At 34.6% G+C, this 17,758-nt stretch overlaps 1 protein-coding gene across 1 annotated transcript in view; it reads right to left on the bottom strand.

Annotated features, from left to right (window-relative positions):
* Positions 1 to 16,565, bottom strand: part of CUNH11orf65 (chromosome unknown C11orf65 homolog) — a 42,356-nt gene extending 25,791 nt beyond the window's left edge. Inside the window, exons 1-3 of the mRNA XM_025047905.1 lie at positions 16,519 to 16,565; positions 8,870 to 8,958; positions 2,967 to 3,059 (exon numbers count right to left, since the gene is read on the bottom strand). Of these exons, the coding sequence (XP_024903673.1) occupies positions 2,967 to 3,059; positions 8,870 to 8,950 (174 nt within the window). The 5' untranslated portion in view covers positions 8,951 to 8,958; positions 16,519 to 16,565. The remainder of the gene's footprint in view (positions 1 to 2,966; positions 3,060 to 8,869; positions 8,959 to 16,518) is intronic.
* Positions 16,566 to 17,758: the final 1,193 nt, after the last annotated feature.

Raw genomic sequence — 17,758 nt, forward strand, 5'->3', positions numbered from 1 at the left:
ATCCGAATAGGAAAGAAAGAAGTTAAACTGTCACTATTTGCAGATGACATGATTCTCTATATAGAAAACCCTAAAGGCTCTACTAAAACACTATTAGAAACAATAAGCAAATACAGTAAAGTTTCTGGATACAAAATCAACGTTGAAAAACCCATAGCATTCCTATAATAATGAAGTCTCAGAAAAAGAAGTAGAAAAAATAATTTGTTTTGCAATTGTACCAAAAAGAATAAAATACCTAGGAATAAATTTAACAAAACATGTGAAGGACCTATATAATGAAAACTGCAAGACTCTATTAAAAGAAATCAAAGACGATACAAAGAAATGGAACATTCTGTGTTCTTAGATTGGAAGAATCAACATAGTTAAAATGACCATATCAAGGAAAGCATTACACAGGTTTAATGAATTTTAAAGATATACAACAAAAAAATCATCAAATTTATGTGGAAGCACAAAAGACACCGATTTGCAAAAGCCATCCTAAGAAAAAAGAGCAAGGCTGGAGGCATCACTCTGTCTGACTTCATATAATACTACAAAGCGACAGTAATCAAAACGGCATGGTATTGGCAGCAAAACACATGGACCAGTGGAACAGAATCAAGAGTCCAGAAGTAAACCCAATTTATATGGGCAAATAATTTTCGACAAAAAGCCAAAAACATACAGTGGAGAAAAGAAAGCCTCTTCAATAATGGTGTTGGGAAAACTGGAAAGCCATCTGCAAAACAATGAAACTAGACTGTTGTCTATCACCTCACACCAAATTTAATTTAAAATGGGTTAAAGACCTAAATATAAGACCTGAAACAATGAAATGCATAGAAGAAAACATAGGAACCAAGCTCAAGGACCTTAACTAAAGAGGATTTTACGAACTTGACCATAAAAGCAATGGAAGTAAAAGGAAAAATAAATGAATGAGACTACATCAAACTAAAAAGCTTCTGCTCAGCAAAAGGAACCATCAACAAGGTATAGAGACAACCATCCAAATGGGAAAATATATTTGCAAGCAACATTTGTGACAACATGGATGGACCTAGAGATAATCATGCTAAGCGAAATAAGCCAGACAGAAAAAGTTGAAAATCACTTATATGTGGAATATAAACCTAAAAGCAACCAATGAGCAGGACAAACAAACAGACTCGTGGACATGGACTATAGAGTGGTGGTTACTAGTGGGGGAGGAGGGGTGTGGTAGATGGCGTAAAGGGGATCAATTATAGGGGGATAGGGAGAGGGTGAAGTGTGTTAAGGGGATCAAATATATGGCAGCTGAAGGAAACTGGAGTTTGGGTGGTAAACACACCGTAGAATATACAGATATGAAATGATAATTACACCTGAAAATTATATAATTGTATTAACCAATGTTACCCCAATAAACTTAATTTAAAAAAGAGAGCAAGAAGTCAAATCATAGAGTGAAAAATACATGTAACAGATAATTGACAAAGGGCTTGTATAAAGAATATATAAAGAACTGCTTAAAACCAATAAGAATAGAGAGATGACATACACACGACAGATGTGAAAATAAGTATCAGGAGCTCAGGTGATCTTTGAGAAAGATAGATGAGTCAGAGTAATCAATAAAGAAACAAACAAAAAGGGAACGAAAGCTTTTATTCACTTACCACAATAGTATAAGCAAGAATTAAAGCATCTAAAACCTAAGGAAGGAACAACTCCACTTGTTCCATTTTTGCTCAGGGAACTGTGCCCTGGTCGAGGGTCAGGTGGCTCAGTGCAGATGTGGGTATCCTCTCACTGTTGAGAGTGTCCCAGATAAAAGGCTCTGGCTGCCTTTTGGACTCTGAGGTGTGTGTGGGGAAAGGGGTGGGGGGGAGGGTGAGATTGAGGGAGGAGGGTCAGAATAGACTGAGTCAGAGTTGGGAAAGTGTCTTCAAATTTCTCCCCATAAAAAGGTCTCGGCAGAGGTCCTGAAGACCTCTGTGCAAGGCCTCAGGTAATAAGATCTAGGAGTCAAGGTGCTGGTCTAAGAAAGTAAATACTATGCCCAACAGCAGTCTTGGCCATGGGAGCCTGAGTCCTTGAGTGCAACTCCCCCTTCGAAAGCTATAGTGCACTGGCTGTGTCTGGTATGTGGAGGGCAGCTTTTCCCTGTGAGGCCTCTGCCAGGTAAGGCCTTTGAAATTGCTTGTGATCAGGCTTGAAAAATCACATAGGATTTCAATCAGAAGCTAAACTCCTCAGAAAGACGCTTAAGTTAATTAGTAATCAGGGAAATGCATATTAAAAAACTGACAATATTATGTGCTGATGAGGATGTAGAGCACCAGGAATTCCAAAAGACTGCTGATAGTGAATATAAATTAGTATAATAACTTTGGAAAACAGCTTGGCATATCCTGTCACCCAGCAATTCCATTTCTAGGTGGAGTAGAAACCAAAAGAAATTCATGCACATGTGCACCAGGAAACATAAATAAAAATATTCTCAGAAGCACTCTTTATAATAGCCTCAAACTCGAAAATATCCAAATGTCAATCAACTGTAAAATGAATAAATGCAGTATATTAAAAAAATAGAATAATGCTATTATTTTTAGTAAAATGGATGAAGTTTAGCTACATAAACATAATGTTGAATAAAGCTAGACACAAAATTATACTATAGGAGTCTATTTATATATAGTTTTAAAACAGAAAAAAACTAAAATACAGTGCTAGAATTCAAAACAGTGGTTACCTTTTAGAAGAAGGGAGTTTGGCAGTGATTTGTAGAACACCTGAAGGCAGTGGTTTGCTTTTGATGATTCACTGAGTTATGTGCTTTTGTTTTATGAAATTCCTATATGTGTGTAATACTTCAAATAAAAAAGTTTTTAAAAAGGAACAAATACAAGCATATTGAATTTCTAAAGTAGCCGCACATTTTTTAACGTTAAAAGGGGGAAAAAAGATGCCGTATCATTAAATAATGTCCTTACCTCTTTAGGGTTAATATATCTCACTATCTGACGTGGCTCCCCTTGTCTTCTTATATTAATCAGACTTTTAAAGTGTTGGAATATAGCGACATTCTAAAGGTTAAAACACATGAGATTATATGGTTAAAACTGGGTTTTCTACCTCTAATTAGCTTTTTCCTAATTAGGGCATAAAATAGATTTCATATGTGTAAACTACATCTTAGAAATAGTATCCATTCAGGGTTTGCTTTGACAAGCCAGGCAATGTTGGTATTATTCTCACAAAGAGTTTTACCCTTAAACTTGAAATTGCATCACTAGCAAATATAAATAAAATATACAGAACTTTGGTGGGTCACTTCTGTTCCAGAGTAACATAGAAAAGAGTCAAAAATACAGCCTAATCATTAACAACACTGACTATGGTATAATATTTTTCTGTGTTCAATTGTGAGTACTTACTGGCTACATGACTCTGGAAAAGTTGCTTAACCTCTCTGCTCAGTTTCTTATCTAAAATATGAGAATGATAGTAGTGATTTCATACAGCTATGGTGAGATATACTCCAGAGTAACATAGAAAAGAGTCAAAAATACAGCCTAATCATTAACAACACTGACTATGGTATAATATTTTTCTGTGTTCAATTGTGAGTACTTACTGGCTACATGACTCTGGAAAAGTTGCTTAACCTCTCTGCTCAGTTTCTTATCTAAAATATGAGAATGATAGTAGTGATTTCATACAGCTATGGTGAGGAATAAATGAGTTAATATTTGTAAAGCACTTAAAACAACTTCTGGCATAAGAAAACCTTCAGTAAATATTATCTATCATAATCAGTACAGAATCTTCCTCATTCCTGTAGTAATTACACTAATTTACAAACCCTATCTGCTTTTCATGTTATCATACATTTAGTGAAACAGCTCCAAACAATTCTTCTATCTTGGAAAACTATTTTTTTAGTAACTCTCTCTTCATACCCTATACCCCCAGAACACTCTTAATAACTCTTGGTAAACTCCTCCCTCCCCCACAGTTTGGTTTTAAGTCAAATCAAATCAATTTAAATTGAAGTAATCCATAGCACCCATGCAACAATTTGAAGCCCCATTGCAATTGGCGTGGCCCATACTGACACAAATAATACTCTTTCTGAAAGGGTATAATTTCCCCTAAGTAAAATTCCAAATTGAGTATCAAGAAAAATTTATGATGGTTTAAAATCTGAATAGTATTTTCTAAATATGTAGATTACGGTATCAAACTACCTCAAAACTTTGTGACTTAAAGTAGCAACTGTTTTCTGTGGGTTGACAGGGAACTTCAGCTGGTCTTGCATGAACATGTATGTGGCTGTGGTCAGCTGCCAGATCAGCTGGAACTGGGTGATTTAATATGGTTGCATATACGTATTTGGATTTTCAGCTTAAATTGTTGGAACATCTGCGATGGCTGGACCTCTCTTTCCAAATGTATTTTCAGTCTGAGTTTCTTCATAGCATGGAGGTTTCAAAGTACCAAAGAGAGAGAGAAAATAGAAATTGCAAGGCTTCTGAAGGCCGTGTCTTGGAAGGTATACAAGTTATTCTGCATTGTATCAGTCAAACTCGATCTAGCAGGCCTCAAGAGGTCAAGTTCAAAGTGTAACCTATAGGAAGTTCTTTATATACTACAGTTTACTCAGGGATGGTCCTGAAAGACAGGGATGAAGAGAAATCCTTCCAGAGGACAGAATCTCAAGCAGCACACATGACTGTGTATTGCACATGGAAGGAAAAATGGCAAGAGGCACAGATCTACAGATGGGCAGTGACTGATGGTTTGGCTGGCTAGTCAAGGATTTGGAAAGAATATGGTTAGAAAATTGGTGACAAGAATGTCTAGAGAGGAGGTCAACCCCCACCTGCAAATGCACACCAAGTGTGGAGATATTTGTGTCCCGTGTGAAAGCTCACCGAAGGGTAATCTCAGCAAAGAAGAATCTTAATTATTTACGCAAGGTGACCAGTTCTTTGGAGTCAATCAGCCTTTTCCCCTAGCCACTGCTCTTCCTTGCCTAATGAGCTCATGAACAAAGTGGCCATGGTAGAATGGGCTCAACAACATGGATTTCTATTCACCATATCTGGCTACTGCCACTGCTGAGTGCTCACTTTGCCAAAATAGTGGCTAACAGTAAGCTCCTAATATGACACCATTCCTTGGTGGAATTATCTGGCTTCCCTGTGGCACATTGATTAATTGGAACACTTCTATTATTGAAGGAGTAACACTTTAGTCTCACTGGAATTGATATTTTACTCTTCTGTGTGCACGATGCTTCTAAAAAATCCCACCAACTGTATACTTTCAAAATGCTTTATTCACTATCATAGTATTCCACATAGCATTGCTTCTGATCAGAGAATTTGCTTCACAGCAAATGTAATATATCAATGGGCTCATGCTCATGAAATTCACTAATAATATCCTCTTCCCCATCATCTTAAACCAACTGGCCTGAAGGAATGGTGGAATGGCATTTTAGAGACGCAATTACAATCAGAGTGATAACACTTTTCAGATTAGGGTGATGTCCTCCATGTTATAGTATATGATTTGAATCAATAACCAAGATATGATGCTATATTTCTCCCACACCAGCATTTATGGCTCTGAGAATCAAAGGGTAGAAATGAAAGTGGCTCCCTCTCGATATTACCTCTAATGATCCACTAGTGAAAATTTTGCTTCACGTCCTTGTACCTTTGGGCTCTGTGGATATAAAAGTCTTAGCATCCATGGGAGAATGTTTCCACTGAGATAGTTCAGTCTATATGATCTTGTAGTTTCGATAAACTTCTTTGGGAGGATTATTCTGAATTCCTGTCAGACAGTTCATAGATCTCCATTTCTTTATGGTCAGTTAATGAAGCTTTATTAGTTTCTTTTGGTGGTGTCATGTATTTGCAATACATATATTTAATAAAAGACTTATATTAAGGATATGTGAAAAATTGCTCCAAGTGAATATTGACAATGTAATAGTAGAGGTGATAGAACTTGGGGGTTAGAATATTGGGAGGGTATATGAAGAAAAGGGTTAGGATATTTATACTCTCATCATGTATGAGTTTCAAGTAATCCTATGTTAGTGTAATGGAACAAGAAACAAAAGTTTAAATATTCTTTAAAGCAATAAGGTAACAAATAGAGGAAATAAAAAAGTAATGATTTATGTTACTGGGAGAGGAGATAAGCAAGGTTGTATAAGATAATATAAATTCTTCATCTTTTCTGAAAGTCAACAGATCACTTCTAAAGTTGATAAATAAAAATAATTACTTGAGCATATTATTTAAAAGCATGAAACTAACTACTATCAGATCCAAAACAAAAAATAGTTTAAAGTGGTTGCTTTAGGGGTATGAAGGTAGAAAAGAGTAGGCTGGCATAAAATGCTTGCTTTTTAGCATACGTTTTTCTATATTATTTTGCTTATTTTAAAGAAGAGCACATATTACTTTGATAAAAATATTTAAAATGATAGACAAAAGTCTGCATTTATATTATTCTCACTATGCAAATTATTCACCTATAGGGCCATGTAATATGCTAAAACTATGCATTCTTATTAGAAGTCACCTCTGGGCTACTTGAAGTAGAATATATCTAGAATCAAGATCAAATGTATTCTCTTTACATCTTAGAACTATTTTAATTTGCATTATACTTGAACCATGACTTTCATGGTTAGCTCTTCTTCAGGGTTTCTAGCCACTTTTTAAGTCCAACTTCTCAGATATAGCTTCTACTACATAGGGTACCATTTTATCTCCAGATGCAACCCTCTTAAAGCCATTCATTCACCATGCCAATCTAAACTGAATCAATTACCATTTTTATTTCCTTCAGGTTCTGTTATTTTTCTTTTATTTCTTTCTTTTTTCTTTCTTTTGTTATACATCATTGGTTTTCCTTAAATGTCAGGTGATCCTTGGTTGTCCATTAATACGGTCATGTGTCGCTTAATGACAGGAATTTGTTCTGAAAAATGTGTCCTTTGGCAATTTCATCATTGTGCGAACATCACGGAGTGCACTTACACAAACCTAGGTATATAGCGTACTATACACCTAGGCTATATGGTGTACCACTGTCACATATGCAGTCAGTTGGTAACTTATATGGTACATGACTGTAGTTAAGAATGAAGGTCTGTGTCAGTTTTTCTTGGGAGCTAGTATCAGTATCCTGTGCTTTTTTCCCCACTGTTCATATTTATGAGTGGGAAGATTGCCTGGGAGCTTCATGATGTGGATAGAATAAGTTAGTCAACAGACTTTCTTAGAGGGGTTTTGGTCAGATAGCCAGCAACAGTATTTGAGTCTCTCAAATACTAAAATTAAGAGGGTTTTAATGTGGAGTGCCAAATCCATGCTAGAATTAGCTTTCCCAGATAGTTCATTTAAATTTTTTAGAGATAAGCCTTAGGGTTCCCTGCTGCCCCTGCCACGCACTGATAAATATCCATCTATCAGCAAATTTTTGACTAATGGTAAATGTAGCTTTGGGCATTAAAGTGACAGTGGAGACAACTGGTACCGCTGTTCCATGTGCAGACCTTCAATCAGCCCCCTTGTCTATAGTCATTCTCTTCCAGCCCTTTTAAATTGATAACTCCTAACTGATATCTTTTCTAGGATTCCAATGACAAACCAGGTCTCTCACTGGGCCCCCTTTGAAGTATATCTAGGCAAATCTTCTAAACAGTTTCTCTAGCATAATCCTACCATCTATTTTTGTTTTTCCATAAATGAGATAAATTTTCTTATTTGCTCATGAACTCCCTTCTCTCTATTACGGGTTAAATTTCTGTATTTTCATTTCAATGGGGTTCTGGAGGGACAGAAACTGAAAATATGTGCTCAGTCTACCATCTTGGTAAAATCTCACACACATACACACACACAACTTGTTTTTTTCATATATGTCTTCTCTACTGAAGCTCCTTAAGGACAAGGATGTATTGTAAAATGCCTAGCACAGTGCCAGGAATATAATAGGATTTAAAGGCATGTGGCTAATTGGATCTAGATGTCTGGATGTAAGAGAAAAGAAGTTACAAATGACAGAACTGCTCGAGCCTAGATGACAAGTAGGCTGATATAAACCATCAAAGGAATAGTAGATTAAATTTTTTTAATTTTATTTTAGTGTTGGAAATCAATAGTTACACCCCAGCATGGGTTTTAAGGCGTCGATAGAGGCAGTAGAGGCAAATAATAAAAGCTATTTTTACAAGACTTGGTTAACTGAATCAAAGGTACTCTCGTGTGCTAGAATCAGAGCCATATAACTTCATACAAAATTATCAGGGAGACAAGAGTCCTGCTGCTGTCAGAGAGAAGAGTGAACTCATTTTAGCTCTTGGCTCTCACCTAACCAGGTAAATCAACTTGGAATATTTCTTATTAGATAAGAAAACCAGCTCTACCCATATTAGAGCACGATAAGGAACTACTACATTAATCCAGGTATGGTGTATTATTAAACTTTAAGTCCTCAAGATTAAGTACTCAATTAATATTTAATGAGTGAATGTATTCCTAACATCTGTTCACAAACGAGTCAAGAAATAAAACTTTTACAGGTGAAAGCCAAAGGAGCCAGTTAGTGATACTTTCATTGCTAGTAGCTATTATCAAAGTGCCTGGCCCAGATCAAGAACTCAATAAATACTTATGAGGCTAATGAGATTACTAATTAATGTTAAGTTTTTGAAACTTTAAAAAATGTCTGCTTTTAAAACAAAGGGTGGTATACAATTCTGTAAATATACTAAAAACTACTGAATTGTACACTTTAAACAAGTGAACCTTATGATATCTAAATTATATCTCAAGAAAGCTGCAAAACAACAACAAAAACTCACAAGGAAACTTTTCCAGGCCTTCTGAATGACTCTGGCAGCTTTATCCCTCTTTGTATATTCTAATTCCTGTATCCAAGGCATTTAAAGTCCTGAAAGAAAATAAGCAAAAGGGGTATACTTAAAATTACTTTATATACTCCATTATGAAACTATCACTAGAACTCAATTAAATAGAGTTGTATAAAGGAAATAATATATAAATAATGTCACATTAAATTTACAGTAGTAATGTAGTTCTGAGATTCTTTATCATAGTCTAAACTGAGTAAATTTTGCTTAAAATTTTAAAATTCTGAACTATTACTTGTGAAATGCTGAAAGGATTTACAAATCCCAAAGCACTGCAGTATTCAAATGTATAACACACATCTACTAATACATGCATTACATTTAGAGAGACAGAGACCAAACAGAAAAACTGTAAAGGATGTGCCATTTATTAGAAAAAATAAAAGAAAAATTTCTTTATATATTATCTTTAATTTGTTTTTTTTCTCTTTTGATGCACAAATTATTTGGAAGCTTAAAACTAAAGATATTTTCTTCCTAACTATATATTGCTGAGTTTTAAAAACTGACATTTTTAAGAGTAGGAAGAAAAAAAAAGTATGACTTTTTTCTTTTTCTTCAAGTAGCTTTAATCATATAGAAGGCATGGGGATATAGGTTAAATCTTTAAGTTTAAAGTAATACCAGTGTTTAAATCTTAACATATTCTATCTCCTACTTTGTTGTGTAATCTTGTATAAGTTTTTAAACTTATTCTAACTTCAGTTTCCTCATTTGTAAAATATGGGGATTCATAGTGCCTACCTTATAAAATTGTGAAGAATAAATCAGATACTACAGGTAAAGCATTTAGTACAGTTTCTGGCTCATTGTAACCATTCAATAAATCATATCTATTATTATAAAACAAAGTATTTTAAAAAATAAGAACTATCCATGTGTGTTATTTTGGATAAAAATTGATGTAATGAACATTTTAAACACAATTATGCTCATAACTTACAAATAACTATCAGCACAAATAATAGTAAGAAATGATATTTAGGGCTTAAAAGATTTGTTAATTTTGATCGAAGGATCATATTTTGAGATATACTCTTTCTAGCCAGCAGGTGGAGAAAGAACAAAGTGTAGTTTATCTGCGTATTTCAGGATATTTCAGGAAAAAAAAAGTTTTCCTTGTGAATAGTGTGATAATCACTTTTAATAAGTTTTAAGGACACTGTCACTATTTCTATCATTAAGAGATTAATAGAAGATAGCTTTGCCATCTGAAACTTATCCTAACTTTAAAAATCATATCAAAAAGTTAATTTTAAAATGTGAGAAAAAAATAAAACAATAATTATGCTGAAATTTGAAACATGGCAGTTACTTCAGTTCATTACTCTAAGGTTTTTCTGTCCATGTTCTTTTTCACTGGTCAACATACAGAATACAGTTATCTGGTTATTCACAAATAACCATAGAATTGGGATAATATTTAAACAGAATTAGAAAATATGTAAATATCGTTCCCTATTTAATACCTCATTACTCATATGAATTACTTATATTTATTTACTTTAAAAGTTACTATGTAAATAACACATAAATACATTCTGGTAGTAAAAATTTCAAATAATGTAGACTTGTAGAGTGAAAAACCTATTTCTTCTAGTCTAGTCCTCTCTTGAAAGATTACTACATCTCTTAAATAGATGTGTGATTCTTCCAGAACTTTTCTTATATATTTAAATTATAACTATATATATATACACATACACACATGCTTATATATATTATATATACACACATATGGTACAGAATTGTTTGCATGAATGTGATATAACTAAACATATTTTCTGCAACATATGCTAACAATATGTGTTGGAGACATTACCATGTTAATACATATAGATCTTCCTCATTCTTTTTATAGTCGTACACCATTCCTAAATATGGATATGTCCATACTAAGTATTTAACTATTATTGGACATTCAGATTGGGTTTTTTTTTTTTTTTGCTGTCACAATTATAAAACGAATATCTTGATACATCTATTTGTGTACATATGCAATAATTTTTGTTAGATACATTTTTAGAAGTGGAATTGCTGTGGTGTATATATTTTGCATTGACTGTCTAGAAGGGGATGCAAGATCCTGCTAACAATGATTGTCTCTGGGGAGACCTCGGAGGACTAAGGAAACTGGATTTGGAAATGAAAAGGTTTTATTCCAACATATTCTTTTATATAGTGTAATTTTGTTTTTACAATGTACACATAGTTCATATATATAAATAACTTCATAAAAAAGAAGAGTATGCACATTAAAATTTTTACACAGCCAAACTGTCCTCAAAAATGTTAATTTACACCTATAAACATTCTATGACGATGCTTAATTTCTAAATTTTACAAAAATGAATAACTAAACATAGATGAGACATTAGGACTATTGTGGGTCTTTTAATATTCTTTCCAATAATTCGATTATTTTATTCTTATTATCATGCTTAGTGATTTAAGGTCTAAAGCAGCATACATATATGTGTGAGGTAGCACAAGATAGCATTAGTGTTAATTCATACAAATTGCATATTTTCCCAAATACATTCTCAATTTGGTAGGTAAAAATTTTAAAGTAGGTTTTAAAAATTCCTTTTAATTGTGTGAACATGTCTGAAACAGTTTTATTGGGCACTTTGACTTAAATAATTTCACCCAGGCTTCCTGCACACACCTGTTTCCTGCTTCTCATGTGATGAAGGCTAAAAGTTATTAGATGCTGACAAATCAGTATCCTTATATGTGCATTTGTTGAACACATCTTCTAGAATCTCATCCCCCTACAATGTAAGATTCCTTAGAACAGACTCTTTTCTTGGATATTGCTATATCCCTCATTTCTAGCAGAGTAGATGATCAATATATATTTGCTGGCTGACTGAATAGGAGATTGGTTAAATAAATTATGATGCATTCATACAAAAGAATCTCATGAAAATTTTAACTGGTGCTGTAAATGTATACACACTGACATGGAAAATGTTTCAAATCATAATGTGCCATTTTTAAAGAGAAGTTTGTTAAACAGTTATCTGTAATAAGCTATTTCTGTTAGCTTCTCTCTCCTCTATTCAAATATGTGCATGTGGGTATAACTTTGTATGTATGAGTATAAATATGAATGTTAACAGTGATGATAGAATTAAGGAGGAATGTTTATTTTTGCTTACTTTTATAATGAACATGTACTACTTGAATAACAAGAAGAGTTTTTAAAAATTAGTTTTGTCATCAGCAAGAGAACGAGTTATCAGACATATGGTGGGGGAGGGAAAAGGCATAAGGAGTTGGGGTAGATCTCCTGTAGGTGGATCTCTAAATTTTGTGCTGCTTTGAGTGTGTTCTATAAACTTATGCCTGTCTCTGAACTGCGTGTTTCCTAATAAGATAAATAAAGAAACTGAGAGTATTTAGAAACTTTTTCAGCAATTTGACATTGCTGTGGCACACAAACACGTGATCAGTGGACTTATAGTTGGTACATCTTTATTATTTTTCCTTTCTCTAGTAATTCATTTTTATTTTATTTTACAAAATGTCTGCAACACATTGAAAATAAATTTTTAAAAGATTCTTCACCACTGAAAATTGTTCTAAAGTGTAGTTTTGGGATTAGGCCCAGGAGTTACATTCAGCTGGTTTCCTATTATGTCAATAGTATCTGTTTAATGTTCTAGGAACCAGAATCTATACACCAATACCTGATACCCCTGTACATATATCAGACACCACTTGTATGGATCTTAATCTTGCTTAAGGATCTTGTTCTTACTGTTGCTTCTGTATCCTTGTTTGGACTGGGCTTAGTATGGTGGGTGTTGGGGAACACAGGCAAATTTTAACATATATTAATATCATGCAGCAATTAAAAATAGTGTTTTAAATAAATATTTATTGGGGGAAATAATACAATAAGTGACACAACAGGCTAAAAATTCTACATATTATATTAATTCATTATTGTTTAAGCAGAAACCTGAATGAAATGGAGTGATCCATTTACATATCCTAGGAGTTTTCCAGGCAGATAGAATGGCAAGGTTGAAGACAATGAAATAGGAAGCTGGAACAGGAATGTCAGTGTGACTGTAGACAACTAGAGAGAAGAGTGGTAGGAGATAAAAGCAGAGAGACAGTAGGATCACAGATTACACAATGCCTTCCATTGTAAAAAGTTAGAATTTTAAGTGTAACGGAAAGCAATTGGAGGGTTAGATCAAGGAATAACATGATATGACTTGTATTTTTTAAGTATCACCCTGAAAGGGACAAAAGAAAACAAAAAAGCTAAGCTACTGCTATGGCTCAGCCATTAATAATTATACAATACCAAAATGTATGATACAACGACAGTAATACCCTATAATTATAACACTCTGTGATACCACCCATGGTGATATGAATTTGGATATAACTCCTGTCTCCAAAACTGGCTTACTCTGGATATTTAGTTGTTTTGGAATAGATCAACCTTATCCTGTATGCAATTAAATTTCCAGAACCTACTTAGTGTCATGGCAGGATTTTTTTTTTTTAATTAGGAAGATGAGGGTAGAAGATGAGTGTGTGTATGTATATATGTATGTTGTGGTGGTTTGGTACAAGAGGGCTATATTCTCATTTTGTATTGTAAGAAGTTACCAAAAATACTAAATCTAAAGGAAATCAAGAATAAGTAGAATAATATATTATTGAAAAAATGAAGGTAAAAACCAATACATGTGAAATGAAGAAGGTAAAACAGAGTAGTGGGATAAAGAATGACACGGTATTTCAGCCCAAGTGGTCAGGGAAGTTCTCTCTAATGGGATGACATTACTTTTCATGATGCAAAGAGATGACAGGAAACTGGTAGAAGAGAATTCCAGACACAGAAAACAGAAAATAAAAATGCCCCGAGATAAGGAGCTTGGTGTGTTCAAGTGGTTGAAAAACAAAAGTGTCATTGGCGCTTAGAGGAGAGGCAGAAGGGTAGAATTTTAAATTTTAAATTTTCAAAAATTTTGTGAGCTGGTTTTTAAACACGGCCATTATGAAAAATTAAATTATTTAAACTTACAATTAAATAAAATAAAAATAATAAAGACTAAAAACTCATCGATTAGTAATTATTTTACTATTGAAGAGGATCAGGATATACCACCCCAAAATATGCCATTTTGGCATAAGCATTGAGTTGAAGGCAACCGAGAAACAGCAAATGCAGGAAAAGCTCTCTACTCTCCTTCTAGCTGCCTAAAAGTAGGACATAACTTCCCTTTGTGAAGGTGTTCCCCTTCTCCTTTGCCATACCAGGAGGAAGAAAATAACCATTACGATTGGCACTAAAATGGGTCGGCACAAACAAACCTCACTTAAATGACCTTTGTCTTCCATTAGTTTACCCTCAAATCTTTCTTTATCTTGTCACTTCACAAACCTTTGATAAAAAGGTATATAATACTAACAGTCTCTTTAGGTTTTCACTTCCTTTTCTCTGTGCATGAAAAATTAAAAGATTAACATCAGATGAAATTTATGTCCTTTTTGTCCTGTTAATTTGTCTTTTGTGATTTTAACTTGCAGTCTCCAATCGCAGTATCTAAGAGAGAAGATGAAAAGTTTTTCCTCCCAATCATTATATTTTACTACTATTTATTTTCAGGTTATTTTTGTTTATTGCAAGGTTTCTCAATAGTGGCAATACTGATATTTTGAGCTGAATTCTTTATTGTAGGGGTTGTCCTGTGCATGGTAGAAGGTTAGCAGAAACCGTGTCCTCTACCCATCAGATGCAAGTAGCACAGCTGTGACAAACAAAAATGTCTCGACATTTCCAAATGTCCCTTGGGGAGCAAAACCACCAAGAAATACTGATTTCTGCATATTATCTAATGGTGTCTGTATGGTGGAAACACTGTATAACGGTGCACTACCATACATCTCTTCCCAATTCCTGAGTCCATGACCATAGTTTGTAATTGGCCAGGGTGGGAGTATTTATATCACAGAAATTGACAAACACCACAAATCAGGTCTTGATTTATTGTTCTGTTGATTGTCTAGATTTAAGAAAGCAGTGAAAATGTTAATGCACACTAACTTGTATGTCACCATTACATTATGAATAACACAAAATATCGATGAAATATCTTCCAATATTCAAAATTATCTGATTCAGAAAAGAGTGATTGGCACTACTGAGAAATAATTAAGTTCCATATATTTCAAAAAAGAGAATTTGCTCAGCTGTGTCAAATGTTGCTGGAGGACAAAGTAAATTGAAAATAAAGAATTAGATTTAACCAGATAAAGTTGCTGGTGTCCTTGATAAGTACTGTTTCAGTAAATAGCAATAAAAAAAAGCCTGGGATGGGTTGAGGAAGTGGGAAAGTTGAGAAAGTTCAGTATAGTAACAATTCTTTGCAGTGCTGTAAAGGAGCAGAGATATGGGATGGTGGCTGAATGGTAAGAATGGATTCAAGGGATTGTGAATAAAAATAAGGGAGATATTAAGGCATGTTAATATGCTGTTAGAGATAATCCAGTAGTGAGGAAGAAAAAAATGTGGAAAGAGAGGGATAAATTGAAGGGTAAAAGTGTTTTGAGTTTAAGAGGAAAAGTTCCAGAGAAAAAAGGGGGTAAGGACAGTTAATGGCCTTAGATTAAAAAAAAAAAAAAATACTGATGTCATATGGTTATTATAAGCCTACAAATAAATTAACCAATGTGAGAATACTTCATGAATTCGAAGACACTAAAGAGTACTGTCAAACTACTGTTCATGTAATGAAAGATTTTATTACACCCAGGTTCCCCTTGATGATTCAGTGATATAAAGACTTTTAACGATTCCAAATCAATAAATATTATTATATCATGGCTCCGCTGATCTATTTAGGCTTCATAAGAAAAAGCCTACAAGATAAATTCTTAGATTCTCAGTTCCGTTTACTTTAAAAGTTGGAAAACAGTATTAAAATATGCTGTTATCAGAATCTATACCTCTCATTTTGTTCCTACTGTTTAATTGAATAAACAAATATGTTTCGTAACCTTTTATAAGTTTTGTAATTTCGCTTTTCCTTTTTTCCTGTGGTCCAGAGGCAGAGGAGGGACAACTACTACTAACCTACCTATTCCGTAAAAACGCCTTTCCCTTTCCCATTTCTAAATAACTAAATGAAAAAGACGGAAAACCATTTCATGGACCGAACAGAAAAAAAATGTAAGGCAAATTAACAAGCATTTCCCCCTCTGCCTCAACGTGGACGAAATAGTATCTTTGCAGAGGTGCGAGGAGTGAGGAAGTATGAGCGTCCACAAGCGCAGGGAGCTCTTTTCAACCTGGGCGTCGGGAATTCAACGAGGGCGAAGAGAGGAAGCTGGTGGGGCGGGGTTAATCCAGGGCAAGACTGTAAACAGAGGCTGCAGGCCTAGCGGGGGCTTCAGAGAAACGTAACATCCTTAAAGGGGATGGACAGGGCGCGGTCCTCAAAGGTCTGCCTTTAGGGCCCTGAAACAGACTAGGGTCTAACCAGTCGCCAAAGAGGCGAGCGGAACAGGAGAGGTACCCGCTTAGAGGGAGGGGACACCATTCCCTTCACCTGCCAATCGCCGCTGGCCCGGGCTCCGCTGGTTTCCTCGGTAACACTGCAGACGGAAATTACGTAATTCAAGGTCCGTGCTGTTTTTCCGGCTGGTCCTCTTAGCCCCGCCTCTCGGTCCCGCCCACCGGCCCCAAGTTTTCCCTCCACCCTTAAGTCCCAGGTTTCGCATCCGTGGAATGTGAAGGTGGCTGGATCTGTTAGAAGCCTTTCCTGCGCCTATTAGTGGCTTTCAGACAAAGGATTTTGGAAAAGACACCGAAGGGATTTTCTGAGAAGTTGGCCTCAACGTATTATAAAGCCTGGGCACTTCAAAGTCTTTAAAGATGTTGGAAAAATATAGTGAAATCTTTTCTATTGAATTTATTCTTTATAAGTAGGAAAACTGATCTTTCTATGATGAGACAGGCCTTGCTCAGGATCAAAGAATAAGTGGCACGTGCTTGCAGTCTAATGCTATTTCTAAATGTAAGCTTTTTAGCTGGTAAAACCAAAATCGATTTTTAAGTGAAAACAGTTGGCCTCTTAAATGAATTTCCAGATAACCTTAAATTATACAAATATTGCAAGTTTGTATATTATACAAATCTAAAGCAAATTTGATTTGCTTGAATTCTATATATCTCACATGCTGGCAATGCTTTTGTTTGTCATGGATTATTGCAATGTCAAACAACCTTTTTAGAAACTGCCCAGTTCTGTTATTTCTCTCCTATTTTTATGCATGCAATAGAATTAGTTTATAAAAAAGATTAATGTCTAGGGGGGAAAATACTGGAGGAAAAATTTCCTTACATAATAAAAACATCTGTACTGAAGAAAGTCCCTGTAGGCTAATTCAGCAACTCACAGAGCTTCCAGAGTTCTTTTTTATTTTTTCCAAATCGAGTTAATATTCAATATTATTTTATATTAGATTCAGGTGTAGAGTATAATGGTTAGACCTTTATATAATTTATGAAGCGATCCCACAACCTAGTACTCACCCTGTGCTATGCATAGGTTTTTTTTTTTTTGTAATTTTTAAAAATTATTATTTTTTTATTGACATTGGTTAATGAAATCCGGTTTCAGCTGTACATTTTAACAGTAAGGCATATATATATTTACATTGTGTATTCACTTCCCATAGTTAGGTTTATTTCTGTCACTACATGTTGGACTTCTTTTACCCCATCTACCTCCCTCCTCCTCTCTCCCCTCTGGTAACCACTAGTCTATTGTCCGTGTCCCTGAGTCT

The sequence above is a fragment of the Pteropus alecto genome, unplaced genomic scaffold (assembly GCF_000325575.1).
Source record: "Pteropus alecto unplaced genomic scaffold, ASM32557v1 scaffold385, whole genome shotgun sequence".
Lineage (NCBI taxonomy): Eukaryota > Metazoa > Chordata > Mammalia > Chiroptera > Pteropodidae > Pteropus > Pteropus alecto.